This window comes from Tenrec ecaudatus, chromosome 5, assembly GCF_050624435.1.
Source record: "Tenrec ecaudatus isolate mTenEca1 chromosome 5, mTenEca1.hap1, whole genome shotgun sequence".
Taxonomy (NCBI): domain Eukaryota; kingdom Metazoa; phylum Chordata; class Mammalia; order Afrosoricida; family Tenrecidae; genus Tenrec; species Tenrec ecaudatus.
The window spans coordinates 156,663,407-156,691,139 of NC_134534.1; the positions used below are offsets into that span (position 1 = coordinate 156,663,407).

At 37.2% G+C, this 27,733-nt stretch overlaps 1 protein-coding gene and 1 pseudogene across 4 annotated transcripts in view; one reads left to right on the forward strand and one right to left on the reverse strand.

Moving 5' to 3' along the window:
- Positions 1 to 27,733, forward strand: part of LARP4B (La ribonucleoprotein 4B) — a 93,529-nt gene that overhangs the window by 42,566 nt on the left and 23,230 nt on the right. For all 4 annotated transcript variants that reach the window (XM_075550139.1, XM_075550140.1, XM_075550141.1 and 1 more), the window contains exons 4-11: positions 10,374 to 10,524; positions 11,701 to 11,841; positions 17,499 to 17,580; positions 19,187 to 19,323; positions 25,083 to 25,186; positions 25,752 to 25,862; positions 27,234 to 27,287; positions 27,379 to 27,588. In XM_075550139.1, coding sequence (XP_075406254.1) covers positions 10,374 to 10,524; positions 11,701 to 11,841; positions 17,499 to 17,580; positions 19,187 to 19,323; positions 25,083 to 25,186; positions 25,752 to 25,862; positions 27,234 to 27,287; positions 27,379 to 27,588 — 990 coding nt within the window. The remainder of the gene's footprint in view (positions 1 to 10,373; positions 10,525 to 11,700; positions 11,842 to 17,498; positions 17,581 to 19,186; positions 19,324 to 25,082; positions 25,187 to 25,751; positions 25,863 to 27,233; positions 27,288 to 27,378; positions 27,589 to 27,733) is intronic.
- LOC142448532 (calcium uniporter regulatory subunit MCUb, mitochondrial pseudogene) lies at positions 21,700 to 22,680 on the reverse strand (annotated as a pseudogene).

Genomic DNA, 27,733 nt, shown 5'->3' on the forward strand with positions numbered 1-27,733 from the left:
AAGATATCACTTTGGTGACCTTGGAAAATGAATGTCTTCGGGTAGTGTCTAATGTTAGAGAAGCAGCAGATAAACTACTTGGTGATGACAGTGAACCTAAACACCTTATAAATTCAATGGTGATTAATGTTGACCAATACCTAGGTGATGTCGGCTTAGAAACTGAAACTCTGTACCTCACAAACAAAGACAAATTATCATTACAATCAGAAAATAGTTCATCTCACCAAAATAAATGTAAATTTAATGTTTGGGGAGATGTTGGGCCTGCTAAGAGGACTAATGAATTGGAATCTTTATGCCAAGTAGATATATGTGTAGATACAAAGGCAATTAATGTTCAGACACAGCCCTATAATTTAACTGGTGCAGTATGCGAAACAAACACAGATGGACTAATCCAAAGAATAAACAACTCAAAACTTAAGACGTCACAAGCATTGCCCAAAGCTGGTGAGCCTCTTGATTATTCCAAATCTTGTATGAGTAGCTCTGTTTCCTCTGTGAATAGTATTTTCCCCTGTTCTGAAGAAGAAGGTGAAGCAGGACTGAGCTATGAAACAGAAGATCAACTAAGTGAGCCTTACCAGTTAGAAGATGCTGAAAAAGAAGCACTAACATTTCAAATATTAGAAGCTAATCATAGAGAAACAAGTGGAAATGAGGAAGAGAAGGCCAAGTCACATTCTACAGCAGTCTTTGAACAGAAAAAAAACATAAAATGCAAGGAAATGCTCAGTCAGAACGTAATTTCATTTACTTGTGTTAATTCTAACATAACAAAAAACTCTGATTATGAAACAAACCAAATAGGAAAAAAAAGCAAAACTTGTAGCATGAATAACTACAAAGACGAAGACCATCATATTTTATCACCTTTAAGCCAAAGCTCAAGTCCCAGTAAACAAGAGGGAGTAGAAGAGAGAAAGTTTACTAACAATGGTGAAAATCCAGAACCCACGCAAAATTTCTCTAAATCAACTGAAGGAATTTTGTCTGCTTTTGCTGATAGTGTGTCAGGGTTGAATAAACCAGCACTACCAAGTAAAGAAGAAGAGAGGTTTTATTTGATGAAAGACACTGTTGATGCTAGTGTTGCTGGCTGCTTAGTTCCCTGTGGAAAAGGTGAATACATATACCATTTTAAAGGGGAAAGAGCCAAATGCACAATGCAAGAGTCTGCTTTGAATGGACAAAGGGATTTTGTGGGAAATTCTAAGATGGAATTTGAAAAAATACAGTTACTTGATATTGCTGATGAGCACTCATATTTGGTTGGTGTTGATACTACCCAAGTGGATCAGTACAGAGCTACTCCTTATGATGTACCTCAGGTAATTCCTGTTTTTCCAATTGATGGCAATGAAATAGTACCCAGTAGTGAGAATCATGTTTTAGCAACCCCAGATGATATTTTAAATATGTCTGAAAATCCCTCGAAAGTAGCTTTCCAGGATTTCTCTGAGGAATTCTATTCCCAGTGTTTGAATGAACCTTCCTGTTATCCAACTAGAGGGTTAACAAGCCAGATATTTTCTGAAAGACTGGCCAGTGGTTGTAGTGGATACCAAATAAACTATCTCTGGACAAATCCAATTGCAAAGACTGCAATAGAAGATGAACAAATAATCAGTGAGGATCTACAAAATAAGCCAGATGACTTAGAAATTTCTTCGTTTTCATTGGAAAAGCCCTTTCATGAGCTCTCAGCCTCAGACGATGGTGTTACTTGGGGATGGAAATACACAGGTAGAAAATTAGTAAGTATATTTTATTAGTTTTTGTTACTTGTGTGTGCTATGCTAGCCTTTACATCTTGATTACTTTTAATTTAAAGTGAAGAATTATTCTTAATGGCAGGCAGTTAAATGCTTGCATACGGCTATGAATTTATTATCGCATCTGTTTAACCATTTTTAGATGTGGAGAATATAAATTCATTCATTGTGTGATGATATGTTTAGGTCAGAGTTTGTGTAAACTCCTTTTAGCACTAACACTTTGCAGTGATAATCATCTGCATGCAAATTTGTACAGCCCAGCTTTCTGTTTAAGTATATTGCATGCTAACTAAAACTGACCTTTAGCCATTCGTTTGCCCTTGCCCTACCATGAATAGTGTCAGAGCATTTTCAGGAGCTCGTTGTGAATTTTGTTGAGTGTGCAGTTTTGTAGTTTTTAAGTCATATTTGCAAATATAGACATCTGGGTGCTTTTGCTGCTTTTAAACTCTGTAACTCTTGAGTCTGTCTTCTTGCGGTCGGGATCGCCTGTAGAGCTTTGCCAACCTAATACTGTGCTCAGGCCACAAAAGTTCTCTACTGAGTTCAGCTGGTCTTTTTGTTTGGAAAACGTTTCACCGACAGTGTTGCTGGCAGATAGTAGTTTGAATGTCCTTGCAGAAACGCTGTAATAAATGCAACCATTAGTCCACAAAGAAAAATTAGTTTTGCTTTTGGACATCTATCAAAGCAGATTAATTGAAAGAGCTGCTTATAATAGCAAAATCTTATTTATTTGGTGATTAGTTTATTGATGGTTTTTATGGTATTAGGCATGAAAATTATTGATGATGATGATAAAATGTGGCTCAAATGTATAGGAATAAGCATGTAAAAGTTATCTAGGTGCATAGTCCTCCCCCTTAATTTACAGAATTCACCAGTTAATCTCTTTTTTTTCTTTACATGCTCACATTTGGGAGTTACGTTTGAGTTAAATAAGTTTTGCTTCTTCAATAGTTGTGGGGAAGCAGAACACTATAAAATTAAGCATTTAAAATAATATGCATATAATCTTTTATGTAAGTAATAATTGGCTACTGATTTAATGCCATGTACTTAAGCAGAGTGCAAGTGATTTCTCTTGCTGTTTTTAATCTGTATACCTTTAAGTGAGGTGCATGCTTACTGTTCTAAATTAAATTAGCTTTTCCATTTTGAGGCATACCCAGACAGTATTCTAATTTTAGGCATTAGGACATTTAATAACAGTGCCCTGGTTTTCAGAACTCAGATTTTCAAAGTGCTTTAACAAGGGTTCATTTTTATAGCAGGCATTGCTTACATAAATAAATACATAACCAAAGATACAGGCTTCCTTGACTTTAACCCTTTCAGAACAGAACTACTTTCTGATTCATGGTTGTTTTTTTTTTGTTTTTTTTTGAAGCCATGTGTTTTCAGCACTGGAAGGCATTTTGAATGAAATGAAAAAAGAATTTTAAGATAATAGGGATTTTGACACAATTAGTGGGTCATATCTCTGGTGCTGGGGTTGATGGGATGAGGCCTATTTTGTCAGTTTCACCCATATATACAGTCTCCCCACTCGATGGCAGCACATACGAAAAACCTCACAGGCAGAAAATGTTTTTATCTGTCCCACAGTTCACATAAGGGTGAAAACCAGTAAATTTCTCTGATTTTAAGCTTAATTAGTGACAAATCTAGAGGAATAATCTGTGCTAGCTATTACACAGCAGTGATTCAAGGCAGTGAGTGAGGAGCTGTAGTACAAATTTAAATATTTGTTTTCCTTGTCTACCTACTTTTACCACGTCTCGTTTAGCTACTACTCAGTGTCTTTCTTGTAAGTGGGCTCCTATGCCCAGAAAAATCGAAATTTATAAATCAGTAGACTTAAAAAAAATTGTGAGAATTTGGAGGGTAGAAGAGTTTTAATCTAGCTGCTTTAGAGATTCAGAATTTTGGAATGTTTTACTTTTTAAAGAGGATTAATGTTAGTCATTTATATAAATTTATAAGACTATCATAATTTTCATTTTACCATTTAATTGTCAGGGTAAAAATGGACTAATATTATCAAACACATGAAGCTAGATATCATTTGACATTCTGTATGATTACAAGAGTTCTACTTTCTGTCATTTCGTGGATAACTTAACCGTTCACTCATTTGGTGGTCTTGTTTGTGAAATGAGCTACTACCTGTATCACAGGGTAATTATGATTAGATATAGGTAAGTACTTAGAATATGCTCTCAGGTGTTGTTACCATGATGCTTCATTAAAAGTGTTTAGTCGTCATCCCTGTTGCCAGTGTATTTATTGAATATTGGTTAATTGTGTAAAGTTCCTAAACCATGATCCGAGCTTCAGTGTCAATGAGGTAGTAAATTGCTTAAGGAGACCTAGTCACGGTGGCAATAAGCTTTGCACAGATACCCTGGTGGTTCTGTGGGTTAAGCATTGCACCGGTAACTGCAGTATTGTTGGTTTGAGCCCATCCACCACTCTGTAGGAGAAAAATAAGGCTGCTGCTTCTGTAAAAATTCAGTCTCAGAAACCGTAGGAAGCTATCGTGAGGGTTGAGGGATTGTGAGGGAGGGGAGAGGGGGGAAAGGGAACTCATCACAAGATTGGATATATAGTTCCCCCCACAAAGGAGACGAATAATGGAAATATGTATAATTTATATGTGAGCTAAAACAATAAAGAAATAATATATAATTGATCAAGGATGCAGGAGGATGGGAGAGGGGGACAGAGGAGTTTAAATCGGGCTCAAGCAAAAAATGTCTTGGAAATGCCGATGGCAACTTATGTACAAATATGCTTGTTAGAATTGATTTATGGAATGTTAAAAGAACCCCCAATAAAATGATGGGGGGGGGCATAGAAACCCAGGAAACAGTTATTTCTACCCAGCCCTATAGATTCTTCATGAGTTGGAATCTACAAAGACAGCAGGTATTGTTGACATTAATTCAGCGTATTTCATGAGTACCTCTTTACTATAAATAGGACTGTGCTTCGCAGTAGCAGTACTGTAGTGTAGTACTTCATTTGTGAATGCAGGTCTTTATAAGAACTAGTGAAGCGGCTGTTGAGGGCAAAAACCTTGTAGATCAGGTAAGATTGCTGCCCTAGTAGTTTTACTCACCCACACTCAGTTGTAAGAGATTTTTTAAAATTGCTTGACTCACCTTAGTTTTCCCAAAGTATTCAACTTTCTTTTCATATCTGTACTCATGTTTAATTAACAAAATCATGACAGACAGTAATTAACTGCTATTAATAGTTAAGAACCAACACAGTGGTTATGTATTAACCATATAGCTTAACTGATATGGGTGAGTAGCGATGGTTAAGCCTGTTTCGTAGGCCTTGGGTGGTGTACTAGGTGTATTACATGATTGACTACAAATCTGCATGATCAGCAGTTTGAAACTATCAGCAACTCTGCAAGGGGAAGACTGGACTTTCTGTTCCCATAAACAGTTAACAGTCTCAGAAATCCACAGGGGCTTGCTATGAGCCAGCTGTTACTCCATAGCAAAGTCTGGTTTTGTGTATTTATGAGGTATAACAGCAGTTGATAGCAAGTTGATTTAGAGTCATGGGAACCTCAAAGCCAGTTGGATTTGAATTGCCAGCCTGTCAATTAATAGCTGAACACTTAACAAATTCTATGCCTCCCAGGAACTCTTTATCAGTTAAAGACATCTGTTTATACAGAAACAGAGAACATCACTTAATCTGGTAATTTGGTTAAGTGGAGAGCAGTTTAAAAAAAGTAAAAAGAAGGAGAGTATATTTGATCTTATTCACAGATTTCTTGATCATGGTATATCCCCTGCCAGATAAGTATGTGTTCATGGATTTCCGTTAGGATTTCTGAAAAGAGTAGATCGTGTTTGCTTTTATTTTTTTGAAAAAATTTTTAAAGAACAGCAAATAAAATGTTATAGTAGGAAAGGGAGTATAAATGCTGTCCGGGGTGGTGGTGCGTATGGAGCATCTTCTGGACCTCTCAGGTTTGCTCCAGGCGGGGAGGAGTTGTATAGATTCTGTTTAACCACCATAGCCCCAATACTGCGTGCTCTATTTTTAGAATGGAACATTTTGAAAGTATTTGGGTGGGTAGGGCAATAAAAGAGAAACTGTCTCTGCAGTTGCAAAAACCAAAATGAGCCAGAATTGAAGTATAATAGAAGAAACGAAATTTAAGAATCAGTGTTTCTTGAGTATAATGTTCTTAGATGAGAATGAGCCCTGTTTTTTTCACCATCACAAATACTTAAAACAAAAACCCAGAGAGGTATTCATTAACGTGTGTGGATACATCAAAGGTCTTGCTAAGAAATTGTAGAAACTTATCCTTAGCAAGATTCGCAAAACGTGAAACTGTTGTTTTTAAACATATCCGTTTAGGTCAGTACACGTCAGAAGGTGGTGTTTCTGTCACGCTTAACCCTTCCTTGAAAGGTTCCATTCCCTTTGGTTTGCACCACATCAAGAAGGGAGAAAATGTTCCAAAGCGGATTGTGGTGATGACTCTACAACCCTTCTGAATGTGATTGAACTACTGAATTGTATGATGTGTTAATTATATCGCAATAAAATTATTTTTTAAAACATGGTTTTGGCATCCTTGAGAGACTTAATTGTGTTTTACAGTTCTTTGAATTTGGTAAACACAAAAGTCTGACGGGTCAAGGTTAGGGTGGTGTAGTCCTTCCCTCCCCTAACTAACTACTCTGTTGGAGAAAGGCAGTAATCTGCTTCCACAGACATACAGCTTTGGAAATCACACGGGCCAGTTTACTCTGTCATATAGTGTCACTGTGAGTGAGAAACAGTGGATTTCATGGTTATTTTACTGGAAACTGTCAATCAAAGATTTTGTATTAAATGCATTATGCATTTCTCTTTGTTATTTTATTGGGGGATCTAACAGCTCTTATCACAATCCATACATCCATCCATTGTGTCAAATACATCTGTACATATGTTGTCATCTTCTTCTTCAAAACATTTTCTTTTTACTTGAGCCCCTGGAATTAGCTCCTCATTTTTAACTCTCCCTTCCCAATGTCCCCTTGATAAGTTAAAAAAAATTCCCCCTATGTCTTATACCGATTACTGTCTCCTTTTACCTACTTTTCTGCAGTCCATCCCCCTGAGGGGCTACATCCAATTGTGATCCGTTCCCCCTTACTCCTTCCCCTCTTATCTGTAACAGTATACATGTTCTGGTCTAGCCAGATTTGGGGTCTTGGTAGTGGGGAGAAGGAAGCATTAAAGAGCTAGAGGAAGATTGTGTGTTTCATTGGTTTTTGCACCCTGACTGGTTCTTCGCTTCTTTGTAGCTCTTCTGACAAGGGGTGTCCAATTGACTACTGATGGGCTTTGAGTCTCCACTCTGCCCTCCCCCTCATTCCCATTGGTTTGTTTTGTGTCTTTGATGCCTTATGCCTGATCCCATCAATACCTCATGAACACACAGGCTGGTGTCTGTTGTGCTTCTTTCATGTGGGCTTTGTTGCTTCTCAGCTAAATGGCCACTTGTTTATCTTCAAGCCTTTAAGACCCCAGACGCTATTGGTAGCTGGGCACCATCAGCTTTCTTCACCACATTTGCTTATGCACCCATTTGTCTTCAGCTGTCGAGTCAGGGAAGGTGAATATCATAGAGAGCAGTGTGAGTAGAACAAATTGTTCTTGTGTTGAGGAAGTACTTGAATGGAGCATTATGCATTTCTTAGTCTGTTTTAAAAATTGTTGATCTACACATTGTTTACTCAATAGCTTATTTTAGTGATTCCTGATTCTATTCCACTCTAAAGTAACCCAGTGAGACTGCTTTCAGCTAGAAGCAGTTGTTTTGGGATACTCCAGGACCTTCCTGGCTATATGCAAGGGCTTGGGGCCAATACTATTGTCCTTTAGTTAGAAAGCTCTAACAAACTGAATAGTAGCATGAAGGCATGTGTTACATTTCAAAAACCAAGTGTGGTTTGCCTAGGTTTCCTGAAGAATTATGGTAGTGAAACTCCGAGGAGTAACTACCACCAAGCATTTTACTTTTCTTTAAGACCTTGTGAAGCCATTAAGGATTTTTCAGCAGGAGAACATCAGGGTTTTATCAGTGTGGTGAAAGTGTGCAATGTAAAAGGAATATCAGTGTGGGTGGGAAAACTGATGTGGATTTAAGTAAAAGTGCATCAGGAGCAACCTCCCTCATTCATCATACCCAAAGGATATGAAAGAGTGAACCATTGTCTGGTAGAAGTGTATTCTACACAAAGGGGACAGTACATGCAAAAGTGTTTTGCATGCTTAGAAATAGGACAAAAGTCAGTATAACAAAGTAGGTTCAGAGAAATAATGGAAGGGGTGTTGGTGGCGAGACTATGTGACGTTAGCTTTGTCCATGATAAGAACTTTATCTTTTAATCTAAATGTGACAAGCATATCTTAGAGAGGATCTTTATTGTTTAGTTCTGTATCATAAAAATAACACAAAAGGATGGCTTTACCAAACAAATCTATTTGCTTATGTTTAGGAAATTAGAAGTCTGATTTCAGGATACTAGCCCTGAAGCTAAAACCAAATTCACTCCATTGAATTGATGGTAATATTAGCTCTAGACTCTAGAGAAACATCTTCTTCCCTGTTGATTCTGGTCGAAGGTCCTTATCTTCTTTCAATATCTGTGGGCATTCCTTGGAAATCGCTGTGTGTCTTACTATCAATCTCCTCTAGGTTTAGTGGGTTCTCAGCACAAGGACCCGGTCTTTTTTTCTTTATGTAATATGAGGGCTTCAGAAAGTTCATGGAAAATTTCTCTTCTCTTGTAACTCCAGTTACCCATGAACTTTTGTAAACCCCCCTCATAATTAGGTTCTTCTTTCTCTGTTCAGTTTTCTCTCCTTTGTTTCTTGTATGGGGAAAGGTGATACAAATCACACACCAAGGAAGCTCCACTTACATCAATCAAGACTTTGGCCCGACTAAAGGTGTTCTATCCCACACTAATTCCCCGTACAACAGGTCACATCAGAGATTACATCATGGGGATGATCACTTCATTACATAACTACTACCAATGCACTGAGAACAAACTTACTGTGTACCCTTTATTGTAAGAACTAATGTTGATTGAGAGCTCAGTGTATGCCAGGTGCCATACTAAGTGCTTTATTACATGTATTAACTCGGTAACCCTATAAGATAGGAGTGAATACAGTCACTTTCTGGGTGAGGTTTAAAGGTTAAGTAACTAGCCCCAAATTGCACAGCTATAAGCAGCCAAGTTTGGTCTTGGCCCCAGCCTTATGAAAGCATATTTCAAAACACTGGACTAGCATCCAAATTACTACCTGGAGAGCTTTTTAAAACTACATAATCTCTCCCCTTGAAGATTCTGATTAAGTAAGACTAAGTGTTAGCATTTTGATAAAATTCCAGTGGTGATACTAAAGCTCTTTTGGGATTGGGAACAATTAGTTTTGTTAAAAATAAAAAAAATATTTTGGTCTCTTGCTCAAAGGCAGTTTGGGCCTCATCTTTTCTTACAGTGGCTCTGGCAGACTTTCCTGCTTTATTATATGTCTTAACTTTATGAGGAACTTTTATACATCCATTGCTTCTATGCATGTTTAACACTTTATATTGCAGTTTTATTCATCTATATTCAAGTATGTGTGGTAGTCATGAACAAATTTGTAAGTCTATGAATTGTGATTTTATATTAGGTAGTATAGAAGAGTTTATAATTAAGTCACTAGTTACTAGCCAAATGATCCAGTTTGTAAGATAATGAAATCTCTTACTGGCATGAACACTGTCTTACCCAGCTTTTGTTGAGCTTTGTACATGGTAGAAACTTAAAATACAAGTGATGAATTGAGGGTTAAATACATCAACTTGTTACTTTTAAATCTAATTCCATCCCAGATGCATGTGTAAATAAGTAGACTTAGTCCTTTTAGTCTAAATACTCCTAACATACGAGGGGGTACCCCCCAAAAAACCGGAACCTCCCCTCAAAGCTATATATTTGAATGTTTTTACAAAACAAGCTTATTACCTTTAAAGTACTCTCCATTACACTTAATACATTTGTCAAATCTGTGATTCCATTCTTTTTTTCCTATCTGTTTGGATAGGTGATAGTATCTCCCTCATTTCTGTTTTTGTATTTTCACTTTTTCTCTGTTCTCAAATCGCTGCCCTTTCAAGTCCCTCTTCATTCACGGAAACAAAATGTTGCACAGAGCAAGGTCAGGTGAGTAAAGTGTGTGGGGCAAGAGAGGCATGCTGTTTTTTGCCAAAAACTGGCGCACTGAGTTGGCTGCGTGAGCAGGTGCGTTGTCATGGCAAAATCAGCCCCCCATCTTCCACAAGCCAGGCCTTTTTTTGTCACACACTGTTATGCAATCTTTTCATAACCTCTAAATAGAAAGCTTGATGAACAGTCTGACTTGGTGGGAAAATGCATTATCGCCACTCCCATCCCATCTGTTTGGGGGTGTACCCCTCATGGGTGCATCTTTAACTCTAATAAGTGAAATTACATTTGCTTGGACTTTGGATATAAATACATCAATCATATTCTTTTCAAGGCACCAGCAACCAAGGTTTCAGAGCTAAACCCTAATGCAAAAGTATGGGGGGATCATACGCTACATTTGGAAGCAAGTACTACAACTGATGGCAGTGTGACTAAAACTTGGGAAGAAATATCTGAGCATCCTCCAGACTTCTGCAAAGAGGGTAAGTTTTGAAAAGGACTCGCTTGTCTTTGGTTCCATTTCAATCCACTTTTAAGAAGTCATTAACTGCAAATGGTGCTGCTTGGGGCTTGAGCAACTACTCTTGGACACCAAAACTTTGACAAAAGCCAGCACTAAACTTGAGTTTCCAAGGAAAAAAAGATCAATAAATGTAATGTTTTATATAGTTTTATTTTTTTTAAATCTTTAACGTAGAGGCATTACGTTAATGCACAGTTCATTCCTATAACTTGGAGCATGAAATGTCAGAAGTGAGCAAAATGTGATCAACTAAAACAGAAGGCACTTGACAAAATCATTTCATTGAAACCATTAACATGCCGTAGTTAACATCCTTCGTGTGTGGCAAGAATGTCTTGGTAGGTGGAAGAGCACATAGAAATGCAGTTTTGTGGCAGTAAAAGTAAAATACACATAGGGGTGAGCCCTTGGCAACTCTTTGTGTTTCTTGACCTGAAGTCTCCGTTAGTCTACTGAACTCTCTTTCCCTAAGAGGAAAAAGGAGACGATCAAAATTGGAAAAAAGCGATGGAAATTCCAGAAATTGCACTTTTCCCCCTGAAGTGTACTCAGCCTTTTGTTATTTAAGCTTAAGGTTTGTGAATCAGTAAATTGAAAAAGTGTTACATTCATTATTTTAGATACTTAGGGTACTTAGAAGTATGAAATGTTACACAGTTAGGTCGATGACACACACATTAAACAGACTCTTTACTATGTAATTGAAGTTGCAGTTCTCAGCTTTGGTAGAGAAAAGCCCTATGAGAGGAAACACTGCAAGGAAAGAAAGGGAGAGATGGTTTTCACATATGGGGAACATAAACTATCTTAAATATTATCCAACCAAATTGCATTATGTGTTCTGTGAAAGTTGTGGTTTATTTAAGAGAACGAACTTCTCAAAATATTTTGTTCAGATACATGGGTCCAAATATTTTCTTTGACTTGCTAAATAAACTATTTTGCAAAAAGTATGAAATAGACCTAAATTAATGAATTTGCTCATATTCTCTGCTTCTACCAAAGAAAGAGAAGTAATTAGAAATTTGTCATGATTTACAGCAGCACAAAAGGGGTAAGCAACTACAAGTATAAGTTTTTTTTTTCTTTTTACAAAAAAATGTGTTCTGACTTTGCTTAAAATGTCTAATTATAGGGTTGGATGGCAATGGTGATGGTGACAAGAGTCATGAGAATGCAGCGTTACCAGATTTACAGGAGTCAGACCAAACGGATATGAACACTTTGGCTCTGGATCACTCAGAATATGAATCTCTGCCTGAAAATAGTGAAATTGGTAAAGCTATTTTATGGGTTTATTTTCATGTAGATTATGGATTTTCTTTTACTTTTGATATAGTTCAGGAACACTCTGCCTAAATAACATGCCTCCTAGTTGATTTCTGCTGCTTTAAGCTCACTCTTAACCTGGTTGCTAAGGTGAGAAGTGAAGGTGGAACCCTTTAAGCTCTGGTCAGGGAGGAGGTTATAAATAATATAAGACTTTAGTTGTTCCTGCATTGCTCTAATATTTAACTAGGAAAACTATATGTAGGTGTATTTAACTAGCTGAAAACTATATGTAGGTGTATTTTGCCTTCTTAGAGATGGAAATGATAGTGTTATAATTGAGAGTAAGGTAGTTTGTAAAGTGAAAGATTTAAAAGAGTGTTAATGTAGGAGTAGATAAGACTAGTTGAGGTCGATCTTGAGAGTCTTGGAAGCTTATAGTATTTTGAAATATCCACTTAGGGAGTAAATGACATGACGAAAGTAAAGTATTTGGGAAAAATAACTTAAGGTATTTGGGAAAGAGTGGCTTAGAGGAAAAGAAATCTTAGAACAGATAAAAGAAGAAATTCTATTGATCATCATTCTCCCCATCCCCCATGTTATTCTCCTTCAGGGTCTCTAGTCATACCCACCAGTATTAGGCCACCTGACGGCACCATTCACTGATCCTCTGGCCATCTTGTTCAGCTGTGTGTGTGTGTAAATAATTTTACTCTAGTACAGTGGTTCTCAATCTGTGGTCGTGACCTATTTGGGGGTCGAACGACCCTTTCACTGGCGTCACCCGATTCATAACAGAAGCAAAAGGTCAGTTAAGAAGTAGCAACAAAAATTTTATGGTTGGGGCGCCTCCACAACACGAGGAACTGTATTAAAGGGTCGCAACATTAGGAAGGTTTAGAATCACTGTTTTGGTTAAATAAAGTATTGGCCATTTTTACATGACTAATTCCTACCATTCAGAGATAGTAATTACAGTCAAGATGTTGTGCAGCCATTAACAGTTTCTTATTCAAAAGTTTTTTATTATACCAAACACAAACTTAGTACCCCATAAGCAATATTCTTCATTTCTTCCTCCTCCAAGCCCCTGGTGACCACCAATAAATTCTTAGCTCTTGGAATTTGCCTGTTCTAAAGAAATCGTAGAGTGAAGTGCAGATTTGTGCGTGTTTGACTTGTTTTATGTAGCATAATGTTTTTAAAATTCATTTATGTAATAGTATATATCAGAATTTCTCTTCATGGCAGAGTATGTATTGCCACATTTTTTTCCTATTTAACTTTTCTTCAATTCTTGTTTCTTTGTTTTGTTTGGAAAGGGTCAAGCTCACTAGTCTTTTATACTGTCTAGTTAATTCAGTCATCTGCATTTTTAATTTTACAGTTTTATTTTTGTGCAGTGGTATTTGAGTAATATTTTTCATGAATGATTTTTTAAATATGTACAGTGCAATTATTGTAATTGTTTTAATGCACTCATTAGTTAATTTTAACACCCTTTGTCAGCTCTGAGTTGGTTTCTGTTTGCTGAAATTTCTCTTTAAAATTATTCTATTTTCATGCTTGGCGATTTTTGACTGGATTGAATTTTAGTTTGTTGGGTGCTTAGTATTTTTATATTTGTATAAATATTTTTAACTTTGTTTTTAGAATACGGCTAAGTTACTTGAAAACAATTTGAGTCTTTCAAATCCTGCTTTTAGGTTTTTTGTTTTTGGGGTTTTTTGGTTTTTTTTGCTTTTAAGTTTTTTAGGCATGACTGGAGTAGCGCTCAGTCTAGGACTAATTATTCCCCACCACTAAGGTAAAACCCTTGCCCTTCTCCGTATTCTACCCAATGTGCCCAACGCTCTGAATCATAAGTTTTCCCATTTGAACTGGTGGGAATAGATGTTTCCAGTCCTGTGTGAGTGATGTGTAAATACTGTTGCTGCCAATTCTTTCTGGTGCTTCTCCCCCTCCTGCCCCTCTCCTTGGCTTAGTTTTATGTATTCAGTTGACACCTCGATGGGGAAATCCCCTACAGCTATCCAGAGTTCTCTCTGTGTGTATCATCTCTCTGTGTTCTTTGTTCTCCACCCCCAGACCTTGACCTTTCTGTACTTGGTGTCTCTTAAGAAAATCCATGCGCTAACGCCTGCATTCGCACCCTTTGCATGAGGCTTTCCTGTGGAACTAAGCTGCGGGAGGCACGCTAAGGCCTAGCAGAAGCTTCATCTCCCTCGGGGACCACTGCTCTTTGATTTGTTTTGTAAGCCCCACCTTGGCTGGAAGCAGATGATCTCATGTCTTATTTAACTGTGAAAAATGAAGCCCTCAGAACTTCCTCACCCGAGGACCACTAGATCTAGCAGGATGTGCCAGTGAATCCTCCCACACTGCATTGTATCCTGTCCTTTTGTACATTCTCAGGGTCTTTGTCTGTCATCTCCTTTATCTATTGTATCATGATTTTTTTTTTGTTTCCATGTATCATTGCTAATGTTTATTATACAATTCTTTATTATCTCCCACCTTAAATGAAACTGCACTTAACAGCATATCTTCCTCCAGCAAAACTCTTCCAAAAGAGTTATCTGTATTTACTTTGTCCATTTCCTCACCTCCCATTATTCCCTGAGTCCATTCCAGGTAGCTGTTTTCTTCATCTGTCACTGAAAACTGTTTGTCAAGGTCTTTAATGACCTTAGTGTTGCCAGGTCAGGTCCCAGCTTACCTGATCTTTCTTAGCATTTTTAGTTGATGATTTCCTCCCTGTGAAACTTTCTTGGCTTCCTGACTTCACATTCTACTGGCTCTCTTCCCACCTCCCAGTTTTCTTTCTGCTCTTTCTTACCTCTTAATGTCAGAGTGCCTCAACGGTCAGTCCTAGGCTTCTTTTCTACATATACATTCGTAGAGATTTTATTTAATGTCATTGCATTAAATACTACCTGTACATTGAATAGTCTTGGTAGTGTAGTGGTTACGAATTGGCCTTTGATCTGCAAGACCTGCAGTTTGAAAACACCAGCTACTTCAAGGGAGAAAGAAAGATGGGGATTTTTACTCCTGTAAGTAGTTACAGTCTCAGAAATTGAACAGGGGCAGTACTACCCTGCCCTACAGGGCCACTCTGAGTCAGCATCGACACGATGACAGTGAGTTTGTTTTCAGTTTGGTACCTGGAAGGAACCCTACTAATACTGTTGGTAAATATTGGACTGCTAACCACAAGGTTTGCGGTTCGGACCCACCAGCCACTCCACCCACAAGAAAACTAAAGCTGTCTACTCCCATAAAGATTATAGTTTCAGAAACCCTATCTAGATTTGCTGTGAATTGGACTCAACACAATGGCGGTGTTGGTTGGCTGGGTTGGTACCTTGAAAAGTCCAAATTATATAGTATAATGTCGTAATAGTTCGATTGCTTTACATCTTGTGGCTATTACACAAACTTGCAACATGGAACTCGAGAGTTCTAAACTGTGACTACGTTCTCAGCCCTAGGTTAATATTCTAGTATCTTTACTGTAGCCTGCAAGGACCTACTTGCTCGAATCCACCATCACCATTCCCTGTCCCTTCCATCTCTGTGCCCTCATTTCTTCCTATTTACTCCTCAGTCACTCTTAGCTGTATTGGCCTCCGTATTGTTTCTTGACCTCAGCTTAAATGTTAGCTCCTAAACAACACTTTCTCTGACCATCCTTTCTAAAACTCACCATGATTCTATTCCCTTATTTTAGTGTGTATCACTTTCTGGCATTATTTATTTATTTAACTCAGTTGTTTGCCCTTCTTGCTAAAATGTTGGCCTCATGGGAGCAGAGAATTTGCTTTATTTATGCTGAATTAACAGTTTTTGCTGCATAAGCCGGGAGAAAGATGGGCTTTCTACTCCTATACACAGTTATGGTGTCCGAAACTCAAAGGGACAGTTCTGCCCTCTTCTGTAGGGTCACAGTGAGTCTGCATCGGCTTGATGGCAGTGAGCTTGGCTAAGTAAACCTGTTAAATACTCGATGGGATGGGTTATGAATTTAACTGAGGTGATTAGGCTAGAGTTCTTTCTGAAAGAAGGAATAAAATTAGGTTATGTGTTCCTGTTTTTTAAACTGTAGGCAATTTATTGAGACTTAATTTCATAACATGCAGTTCGCCTCTTTAAAATTTCCAATTTAGTTTATTAGGTTTTTAGTATATTCACAAAAGTGTACAAACATTATCATAGTTTTATAATTTTTTTATCGTCCTCCCAAAAGAAATATCTTACCATATTAGCATTTAATTTCATTCTCTCTGGATTCTGAGCATTTCATATAAATAAAATCACAGTATGTGACCTTTTTTGTCTGGCTTCTTGCATTCATCATAATGGTTTCACGTTTCATCTATGTTGTAGCATGTACGTCTTTGATAGTCCAGTAGTACTCTACTGGGGTCCTGGGTCGGACAAGTGGTTAACACACTTGGTTGCTAATTGAAAGATTGGAGATTTGAGTCCACCCAGAAGATAGGCCTGGCAATGTACAACGAGCTTCAGAAAGTTAGTGGGAAAATTAATTAGTCAATTGCATTTTTCCATGAGCTCTTTGAAGTGCCTTTGTACTTAAAATCAGTCAGCCCTTGAAAATCTATGTAGTGACACACATGGGGCCGGCTTATGTCTGAGCGACTTCTTGGCAGCTGGCTTTTACTATTCCACTGGATGGTTATGTTGCATTTGATGTATTTATTAATCAATTGAAGGACATTGATGGACTTTTTGACTCTTAAGACAGTTTGTGTAAGTTTTTATATAAATTGATTATTTTGCTTTAATTTTTATTTTCTATAAAAATTGACACAGTAGTTTAGGCTCCCAGTCAATAATTTCTACACAAATTGTTCAGTGATATTGTTATTGGGAAGGAAGGGGCCTGAGAGGTCTAACCTCAACTCCAGTTCACTTTATTAGAAAGCATCAAGTCCACTGTACATTGTTACATGTGAGTTGTATGCATCTCAGTGACATATAAGTCACGGAGGACCTTCATCTGCCATACCAGTAACATTAGCTTTTGTTTCTCCTTGTTGATCTGATTTCTGTAGTCTGCTCCAGGAAAAGCTCTGTAATTTGACAACTTCTCATTGGTTGCTTTTACTACTGAAGAATTAGAAGGAAGTGTCAGACTCTCGTAGAGAAGCTATACAAAGGGCTTTGAAATGCCCTGGGAAATGGAATGAAAAGGTCATATTGTCTCCAGGCATATTTTGACGCTCCCTTGAATAAGTTTGCATAGCATTGGCCTTTATGACCCCAATTCTGACCTTTTTGACCTTTCTGTGCCATTCCTTTCCTTTTGACTCTGGTATTTCATCATTGTACTAATGTCCATTGTTCTTATAGGCTACCTCATACGCATATTAAATTTTGAGATAAAAGTTATTTTAAATTTTACTAATAAAATGTGCTTTGCAGATAATATTTATAAACCTTGTTGGGTATGTGTATAAGATTGTGTTTTAGAATTATGTACTGTGATTTCCCTTATTTAGTAGGTAAAATAATATTTACTTATAGTCTTTACGCACTTATGTAACTATATTAATATATATGTACGTGTTTGCTGATGCATCTACTTAATGAATTTTAAGCCTTTTTTCCCCTGAGTTGACCATTGTTCTTATATAGGAGGAAATGAGTCTCAACCAGAAAACCAAGAAGAAGACCCTCGTGAAGTGCTTAAAAAAACATTGGAATTCTGCTTGTCTAGGTAAGAATGATAGTGGATTTTCTAGTACCTGTGGTGTTTGCACTCGTTGTTACATCTAAATGTGACTTTTCCATGAAATAATGTATTGTGTATATCAATAATAAATCTTGAATACTGAGTGATAAGTTTTGACATGTTGGAGAATCGTACATTTTCATGTAGGTCCGTGTTCCCCAAAGTTGAGTCCACAAATTCATCTTTATCTAATCATTTTCTTGATTACCTCTTACCTACTAATTCAGAATATCTTCCAGGTAAGATTTTAGTCTTCAACATCGCAAAGAGATTTTTTAGTACACTAATGCTTGATAAAAATTTTCTTAGGTTGCTTCTCAAGATAGGCAAAACACTACAGTAGCAAATGGTTTTAGTTAAAACTATATAAGATATAATGTTTATATTTTTAAAACTTTCCCCTGAACGATGCTACTTATGAAAAGTATGGTAAAACCTTTAAAGCTCGAACCACAAAACTAGACATACAAAAATGGCTATTTGGCCGCCCTGAAATTTCTATCAATAATGATTTTTCCCAGATGTTTTCTCTGGAGTCCTTAAGATTGCACAGAGGTGGTCTGAGGTCTGCCTCCGTATAGTGGGATTGCGTGAAGTTGGAAGTGACAGACCGTGCTCTGGTGTTCTTCCATTTTCATATTCATAATTAATATATTGGGTAGTAACATTCTTTAAGTTTAAAAAAAGTTATCTTGATAAATTAAAGAACATAGCCCTATGCCATCCACAAACCAGTATCTGTTCCTTATATTGCCAGAATCATATCACATGAGCAACAAGCCAAGATGAGGGAAACAAAACAGCATTTCACTCTACAAATCAATGACCACTATTGAACTTCAAGATTGAAAGATACTGTAGGAAGAGGTCCTGTGAAACCTATTATTGTATTTAGTTTTTGAGACTTTTTGAGAGCCTTGTTCACTACATTGCATATTGTCTTCTTTATGAAAACTCATGAGGAATATTTATCTTAGAGCAGAATACCAGGAAATGGCTAATGCTCACCTAATCTCTACTGGCTTAAAATAACATTTAAGGCCCTGTGGGTAATTTTATTGCTTGTTTTCCTTCTAACACTAGCTGCTGGGACTCACAGAATTAGATTTGCACCGCCTTGAGCGGGTGTTCCAGATTGTACAGCACAATTGAGTATCAACCTTGTCACTGGCTTTATTTGTTCATTCAGCTAGATCTCTTTACTTAAATAGTGGTTAGGAGTTAGGTTGTCAGCCACAAGGCCAAGAGGGCAAAACCACTATCTGCTCCTCGGGAGAAAGATAGGTTTTCAATTCCTGTAGAGTTGTAGTCTCATAAGCCCACAGTTCTGCCTTGTCATTTAGGGCCCCTATAAGTCAGAATCAACTCGATGGTTGTGTGTGTGTGTATTTAGTAAGTTACTCAAATACTTTTCAATACTTGAGAATTTCTACCTAAGGTCGTATATGAAAACATAACATGAGATTTGAATGCAGCTTTAACTATAAAACCATGCCCTAAAACAGTAATATCAGGTGTGAAATGAATAATGCTATAAATATTAAGGAAATATTCATCTTTAAAAAAACAACTCATTTTTTTCTTTCAACAGGGAGAATCTTGCTAGTGATATGTACCTTATATCACAGATGGATAGTGATCAGTATGTGCCAATTACAACAGTAGCGAACCTTGACCATATCAAGAAACTCAGCACTGATGTTGATTTGATTGTTGAAGTGCTAAGATGTAAGTAAATGAACATTTAAAATGAATAACAATTGACCTTTATTAACATTTTTCTTATTAGTACTTTATTCTTAGTATTAATCTCTTAAGGAGCCTTGGTGATGTAATGGTTGCATGTCTGTTCCATCTGGTAGCCAAGAGATAGGCAGTTTGAACTCCAGGAAGAAGACGTAGCAATCTACTTTGGTAAAGATTACGGCCTTGAAAATTATGAGCCACTTCTACTCTGTCCTATGGGGTCATGATGAGTTAGATTTTACTTGATGGCAAGAAAAAAAATGTTGTGCGAAACTTTACGTTTACATCTGTTAAATTTAAAAATATTTGATGGTGAATAAAACTTTACATGGGCTTTCATTTCTTTCTCACCATTCCCCATTTAAAGTATCATAATAAAAACTTCAAAAGTAGATGGCCTTTACAAATTATGGGTCTTTTGGATTAGAAAAGGATCTTTTTTCACGAAGATTTAAAAGACAGCTATTAGAATTAATAATGATATTTATAGTTAAGATGAAATATATTTCAATTAGCATTTTAGCAGCTAAAGTACTTTCTTTCAGTTTCCTACTTAAGTTCTCCTGAAATGGTATTACATCTTTCCTTAAGAGGATATTGTAAATGAAGTTATTTTTTCTTAATTTAAAAAACTCAAATAAATCTTTAACATTATATCAAGAGACCCACAAAAATATCAGGAAATTGACACAGGTAAAGTATTATTTACTTATGAATTATACATGTGAAGCTGTTGAATTGGAGAATGTTTTGTTGTATGTATTTTTGCCACAATTAAAATAATTACACAAATAACAATGAATGCAAGGAATAAAAATTGTTCTAAAATTGATCATGGTAATGAGTGTACAATTCTTAATATGATTAAACTATTGAATTGTGCGATATGTGGATGAAATGCCAATAAACCTTTTAAAAATATCCACACAAAAATAAAGTGTTATGTACTGAATCAGAAGTACAGGGCTTTAAAAAGTTTGTGGGAAAGATGCATTTTATTTTAATACATTTTTCTGTGAACTTTTCAAGTCCCCATCTTTACTTTGATTTTGTCTTGGTTTGCTTTGCAGAGTTAGACTTCTACAGCCTTTTTCTGTTATTTATAAGACAAGAAAACTTTTATTGAGGCATAATTGACATATAATAAACTGCATAAGTGTACAGTTTGTTAAGTTTTGACATATTTAACCATCCTTGACACCATCACCACAATCAAGATGAGTCTATCCATCACTAACAGTCTCTCACCATGCCCCTTTGTAATGTCTGCTTCTCACCCAAGATGGGGAATAGTTTTGTATTGAATGTAAGATATATTTAATTTCTTATTAAGTTATCTCTTTTTGATGATAAAAACCTACTTGTTATAATAGTGCTGTAAATATAACTGAGTTACCTCCAGTTTCCCTCCTTAGCAAGCACCCTTCACAAGAAGACAGTGATTTATTGTTGTCTACCAGTGAAACTGCCTAAATAAGTTTAAATGGTTGAACCTTCCAGTGCCTGACTTAAAAGCCTACCTATACCCTGGTTTGTATGTGCAAATAACACAGGTTTTGTTGTTGTTATTTTACCTTCTGTGAATTTCACTAGACTGTAGTATGAAAAGATGACCATTATTTGAATTCAGTTGGATTTTCTATTCATGAATAAAGGTTGTGCTCTTATGAAGTACTTCACTGGAAATTTAAATTGGTTTTTTTCCCCACCCAATATTTGAGCAGAAAGAAATGTGCATGTGTAATAAATAGCCTGTGATCAATGGGGAAATGGATTGAAAGATAATGGAATTTTTCAAGTTCTCTGGTATAAACCATAATTTTACATATGTTTTAAATATATGATTGATTACATTTGACATATTTATATACCCATGATACTATCACCTTCAAGGTAACATAGTCAACCATCCTCCCATAATTGCCTTTTGCCATTCCTCATTCTCTATCTCGTCCCTAAACAACTTTCTGATGTAGTTTACTTTGCATATTCTAGAAACTTTATATAAATGGAATCAATCATGCTCTTTTACTTTTTCAGGGAGAGGAGTTATTTGGCTACTTTTCTTTTGTTGTTAGTGTATCAACTGATCATTTACAGAGGCTCTGTGGGAGAAATAGGTTGGCAGTCTGCTTACATAAAGATTCACAGCCTTGGAAATCCTTTAGGGTTCTGCTATGTTCTAAGGAGTTGCCCGGAATCAGAATTGACTGGGAGTATATAACAGCCTTTTTTTTTTAATCACAAGAAACTTTTTATTAACTGAAATAGTCTAATTGAAATGAACTGTGGGACTCAAAAACTTCCAGTTTCTAAAGTGCAAAATGGGAAGACTTCAATGACATTTACAATGGAAAGTCAGTCCTTGTCACCAGGCTGCTCCACTGGCTATTGGAAATAGAGAGTCCGTTGCAGACGTCTCAGGGCTGCTTGAGCCTCACTGAGGTCATCTTTTAGCTTGTTGTATTGCTTTGATTTCTGAAAGAAGAAGGAAATAAATTGCCTACCACTAACAACTAAGTAAGTGTAATCTTGTCGAGTGACTACTAAGTATGCAAAAAAGACCAGGGAATTTGCAAATGTGATGAAGTATGTAACTGGGTCCATGATGTCCCAGGAGTACACCCACCAGTGAACTGTGCCAGGGCCCTACCCTGAGCAGACAGCAGCACTCACCCGCACCACAGGAGGGTGCTGATTCTGACTTCCGGATGGCCTTCACTTCGAGCTTTCAGCTCTTCCAGGGACTGCAGTTGCTTCTTCAGGTGGTCAATGTTCTCCAACAAATGCGCCTCTTCCTTTGCTGATACTCATCGAGATGTATGGCTATAAACAGTCTGTGAACCAGCCTTCACGGTGTCGGTCTTGGCAGCGTGCTCACTACTCAGTGTGTCTTTGCTTGGGGCAGTGCACGTTACACGCTACTGTGTTGATGGCAAGTTGAAAATCATTCATGAGCAAAACTCCCATGAAGGTTGAAGCTGGAATCTTGTGCCATCTGCTGTGAAGACGGCTGCAGTTTTCACTGCTTTATCTTCATTCTGTGTGTCCTGGAGGAATTAACCAACTGTCGATAGCATTTGGCTTCGCTACAAATTGACACTGCTCTTTGCTGGATGGTAAAGGAAGGCCACATCGATAACTAATCGTTGTTTCATCAGGTGGCACCACTGTACTATAAAGGGATAATAGGTAATATTTGAGGTGTCCACGTAGTTTCACACGTAAAATGGAAGGCGTCGTGAGCAGTGGCGGCGGCGGGTGCAAGTGACACCCAGCCCCGAGGGCCAGCAGTAGTGGCAGGTGCCACAGTCTGGTACCCCGTCTGAAGAGCATCATCCTCCGCTGGGTGGCAGGGCTCCCGCGGAGTTATCAGGGCATACTGCTCGGCGGCAGGTGGCTCAGAACTGGCGTTTACTGTGGGTGCAGCCCGACCCGCACAGAAACACCCCACCCTGGCCTACCTATAACAGCTTTTTTAAAATGATGGTTTGTATTTTTAGATTTATAAATCTGCCTTGCATTACTGAAATAAACTGTACTTGTCTTTAACTTTGTACCATTTTTATTTATTGTTAGATTCAATTTGCCAGATTCTGGGTAGGAAAATGTTTGTCTTCATTCATGGGTGTTGTTAGTATGTACTGGTTTACTTCAGTTGTTCGGGATGTTGTTGTTTTATGTAATATTTTTATTTAGCCTGTCTCGCTGCCGCCATTTGTCAGTTTGTCATACTCTGGTGGGGTGTGGGTTGCTATGACTCTAAAAGCTATGCCCCCGGCATTTGAAATAACAGCAGGGTCACCCAAAGTGACCGGGATTCCGCAGAGCTTCCAGTAAAACTAACTAGTCAACATTTCAGTCATTTGATCAAGGACCAGTGGCCCTGAAGGAAGACGTCCAAAATGCCCTGAGGGGACTAACCAGAACAAGCGTCCAGGAATAGATGGCATACCAATTGAAGTGTTTGAATCAGCTTATGATGCACTGGAACACTCACTAATCTACGCCAAGAGATTTGGAAGATAGCTACTTGGCCACCTGACTGGAAGATCTCTGTATTTGTACCCATTCCAAGGGGAAAAAATGCATGGATTATAGAACAACATCGTTAATATCACATGTAGGTGATGTTTTGCTGAAGATGATCCAACAATGGTTGCCAGCTGTATATTGACAGGGAGCTACCAGAAGTTCCGCTGGATTCAGAAGAGGATGTGGAATAAGGAATATCCTTGCTAATGTCTAATGGATCCTGACTGAAAATACCAGAATGACAGCAGCTGTGTGTTATTGACTGTGGAAAGGCATTTGACTGTGCGGACCATTACCTAACTGTGTGTAACTAACTGAGAAGAATGGGACTTGTAAAGCATTTCATTTGGCTCATACACGGATACAGAGGCAGTTACACAACTAGAATAAGGGAATGCTGCGTGACTTCCAATCAAGAAAGGTGTGCGGGGGTCCTGTCCTCTCACCACACTTGTTCACCTGACCGCTGAAGCCAGATTATATGAAGAAGAATGCACCATCAAGGTTGGGAGAAGGGTTATTAACAACCTGCAATGTGCAGATGACACAACCTAGCTTGCTGTAAGTGAGGAGGACTTGAAGCACTTGCTGATGCAGATCAAAGACTACCGCCTTCAGTGTGGATTACAGTACAACTCAGTGTAAAGAAAGGCAGAGTCCTCATGACAAGGCAAGTAGGTTACAATTTCATATAAGCAGAGAAAAAGGTTGAAGTTGTCAAGGATTTCATCTTGCTTGGATACATGGTCAATGCTTTTGGAAACTATGGTCAAGAGATCATTGGGTAAATCTGCTTCATGAGACCTCTTTACGTGTTAAAAAGCAAGGATGTTATTTTGAGGACTGCGGTGTGCCTGGCCATGGTGTTTTCTCTTGCATGTAAAAGTTGGACATTGACTAAGGAAACCCAAAGAAGAAAATTTATGCATTTGATTTATGATGCTGGTAAAGAATATTTAAAACACCATGTATTGCCACAAGAAAATACAAATCTGTCTTAGAAGAAGTGCAATCAGTATCTTCCTTAGAAGCAAGGAGGATGAGATTTTGTTTTCACGTACAACGCACCTATTATCAGGAGTCCTGGGGAAATGGCATCGTGCTTGGTGTAGCGTGGAGGGTCAATGAGAATGAGGAAGGTCCTCAACAAGCTGGATTGGCACAGTGGCTACAACAGTGGGCTCAAACATGAGCACAGTGGTGCGGACAACACGGGACCAGGTGGTGTTTTGTTCTGAGGTATGCAGGATCCTTGATTCAGAACCAGCGTCTGGCGCCTGCCTGACAACAGCATCTCTTGTTCTAGCACTCTGCTATGGCTGTACAGGAGATTATCTTTGGGGAATATTGAGGGAAGGATACATGGAGTCTTTTGTGAATCTTTATTTCAAAATAAAATAGGAAAGTTATCTTTTAGAGAGTTATAAAAAGGAGAAAGTAATAGTGAATTTTCTGTTTGAATCGTTTAGAACTTTTGTTGCATAGTGTTAAATGTACTTGTAAGTCTTAAATTTTTGTCTTCTGTGGTCATGTAAAATTTAACGTGCAAAATTGGTTTAAAACTTTTTGATAATTTTGACTGTTTACAATTTTTTAACATGTTCAGTTATATAAAACATTCCATTAAAATGTCTGTATTATATAATAAATAATTGATTAATTGTAATACTATTGTTTTACCATTAATTTTAATCTCCTATTTGTAGCCTTACCTTTAGTTCAAGTGGATGAGAAGGGGGAAAAAGTAAGGCCAAATCAAAATCGTTGCATAGTAATACTGCGTGAAATATCTGAATCTACCCCTATAGAAGTAAGTATTTCTCCTCTGAAAAATACTTGGAAAATATTCTTGTGGGGATTTTTTTAATTTATTGATTTTGATTTTGTGTTTACTTCTGGGTTTTCTAGAGGGTGAATTTTTTAAGAGTAAATACTTAAGAGGAACAAATTTGTATCCAGAATTTACATACATTGACAGTGAACAAATGACTCATTGAAAAGAGTGGTTCTCTTAACTTTTTCATCTCAGGATTCCCTTTTACACATTTTATATTAAAAATCATTTATTTTGATACTTACAAATTAAAAGTGAATAAAGTTAAAAAGCTTATTTGTTTAAAAGTAGTAATAGACGAAGTTAAGCTAAAGGACGTTTTTACAATGAATACATTTTGACTGTCTGTAATTTCAAGAACGCAGCCTGCAGTGTTAGCGGCTTTGACTGCCAACTGGAGTCCCTGTGCCTCCTTTTGCCACTCACTGAGGAGCGTGCTTCCTTCGGGGGATGGCATCACGAGTCAAAGGACAAGAAGTTGTTTTGGTGAAAGCCAAAACTATCGTTAAGAATTAATTTTTGCTTCTCTTATTTCCTTTAGGAAGTAGAAGCACTTTTTAAAGGAGATAATCTACCGAAATTTATCAACTGTGAATTTGCCTACAATGATAATTGGTTTATTACATTTGAGACAGAAGCTGACGCACAACAGGTAAGCTCTTCGAACCACAGCCCCACGCCTCCCCCATGAAGTACATAATGTGCTGAGTTAGTGAGACTGCATGTAGCTTTAAGAATAGCAAGTTGTAGAAAGTTTGAAATGAATATTAATATACAGAGGAAACCATGTTGCAGATATTTAAATTGGACCATTTTAGTAGCAGTAAAAATAGATTTCTAGGTGGCACAAGCTGTTTACACTCAAACAGTGATTTCAGTGGTAATGGTTCAAACTCAGCCAGTCGTGCGATGGCAGAAACTCCTCGGGATCTGCTTCCGTGGAGACCTTACAGACAAAACTATGGAGCCGTTTGACTCTGTGGGAGTCATCAGAAGTCTGAATTGATTCAGTGGCAGTGGATTTAGTTTTTATGATTTTGTAGCAATATAAAAAGTGTGCGATAGTGTTTGTTAAGGATATTTTATGATAAACCATCTAGAAAAATAAGTTCTATTAGGCTACCTGGGCAAAGAATAGTTCTAATATTTGAAAAGGGTACTGTGAACATGATCCTTCATTGAATCTCTTTGCATGTTACACTATCATTTTAGAGATACTAAGAAATAAGCTCCTGTTAGGTGACATAAGCAAACAACTAAGCCCCTTGCCCTCATAAGGAACAACTCCTTATGAAATGACGTAGGGAGTTAATATAGTTTCCTTTCCTTTAAAAGGGAAACCAAATTAATAGGCACAAAGGTGTGGTAGTATATTATAAAGAGTTAGAAGGTATAAATGTTTACTGAATGTTTAGAAAATTTTAAATAATAACTTGAAAGATGGATTTTACTTAGATAAAAGAGAAAAATGAGCAAGGGCATGGGAGATAATAATAATTATGTAAATTTTTAATATGCATTTTAAATATGGTCAGGCAAGGTTGAGTCAGATGACACAGCTTTAAAGTTATATAGTAGTGTTTCAGTTTAATTTGCAGAAAAATAAGTTATATTAATGACTTTTTTAATATTGCCATCCTAATCTTGCCCTCAGTTTATTTCCATTCTTGCTTAGTATTTTCTGTTCTAAATTGTGTGATTGCAATTTCAAATTGCATTTATTACTAAGAGCTCAGTACTCATTGTTTAGCCCTCCAGCAGAATTCTTACCTGTGGTCTCTGGGAAATGTTTCTACTACTCCTAAAATTGTATGCAAATATTTATGAGAATTTTGACTAAAGCTTCCGTAGCTTTCATCAGATTCTCTTTAGTGATCTGTAGTCCAAAGAAATTTAAGAATTACTGTCGCAGGTGTTACCATAATTTCACTTAATAATCATTTATTTGAGCTGTTGAATTAACTACTAGCTTTCATCTTTGTACAAAGTTAACAAAAGGTATTCTGGGTGGTTTTGTCCTTAGGCTTACAAATATCTTCGAGAAGAAGTCAAGACTTTCCAAGGAAAACCAATTAAGGTAAGCAGGCCATTTATTTTTTTTCCACCTTTGTTTATGATGAAATCAATGTTCTTAGATATTCTAATAGAAATGTAATGTTTTCAAACAGGCACGGATAAAAGCGAAGGCAATAGCTATAAACACATTTTTGCCAAAGAATGGATTTAGACCTCTGGATATGAACCTTTATACCCAGCAGCGTTATACAACATCGTTTTACTTACCTCCAGTATATAGTCCCCAGCAGCAGTTTCCTCTCTACAGCTTAATTACCCCACAGACATGGTCAACAACACATAGCTATCTTGATCCCTCCTTGGTAAGTTTCTCTTTTTACTTGGAGTTTATTAATTAAAACTTTGTGGTAGGCACTGGATATGGTGTTCTTGAAATTGCCCGTCAACTTAAAAACGTATCCTGGAACCAGGTTGTTGTTTTGTTTTTTTAATCATTTTATTGGGGGC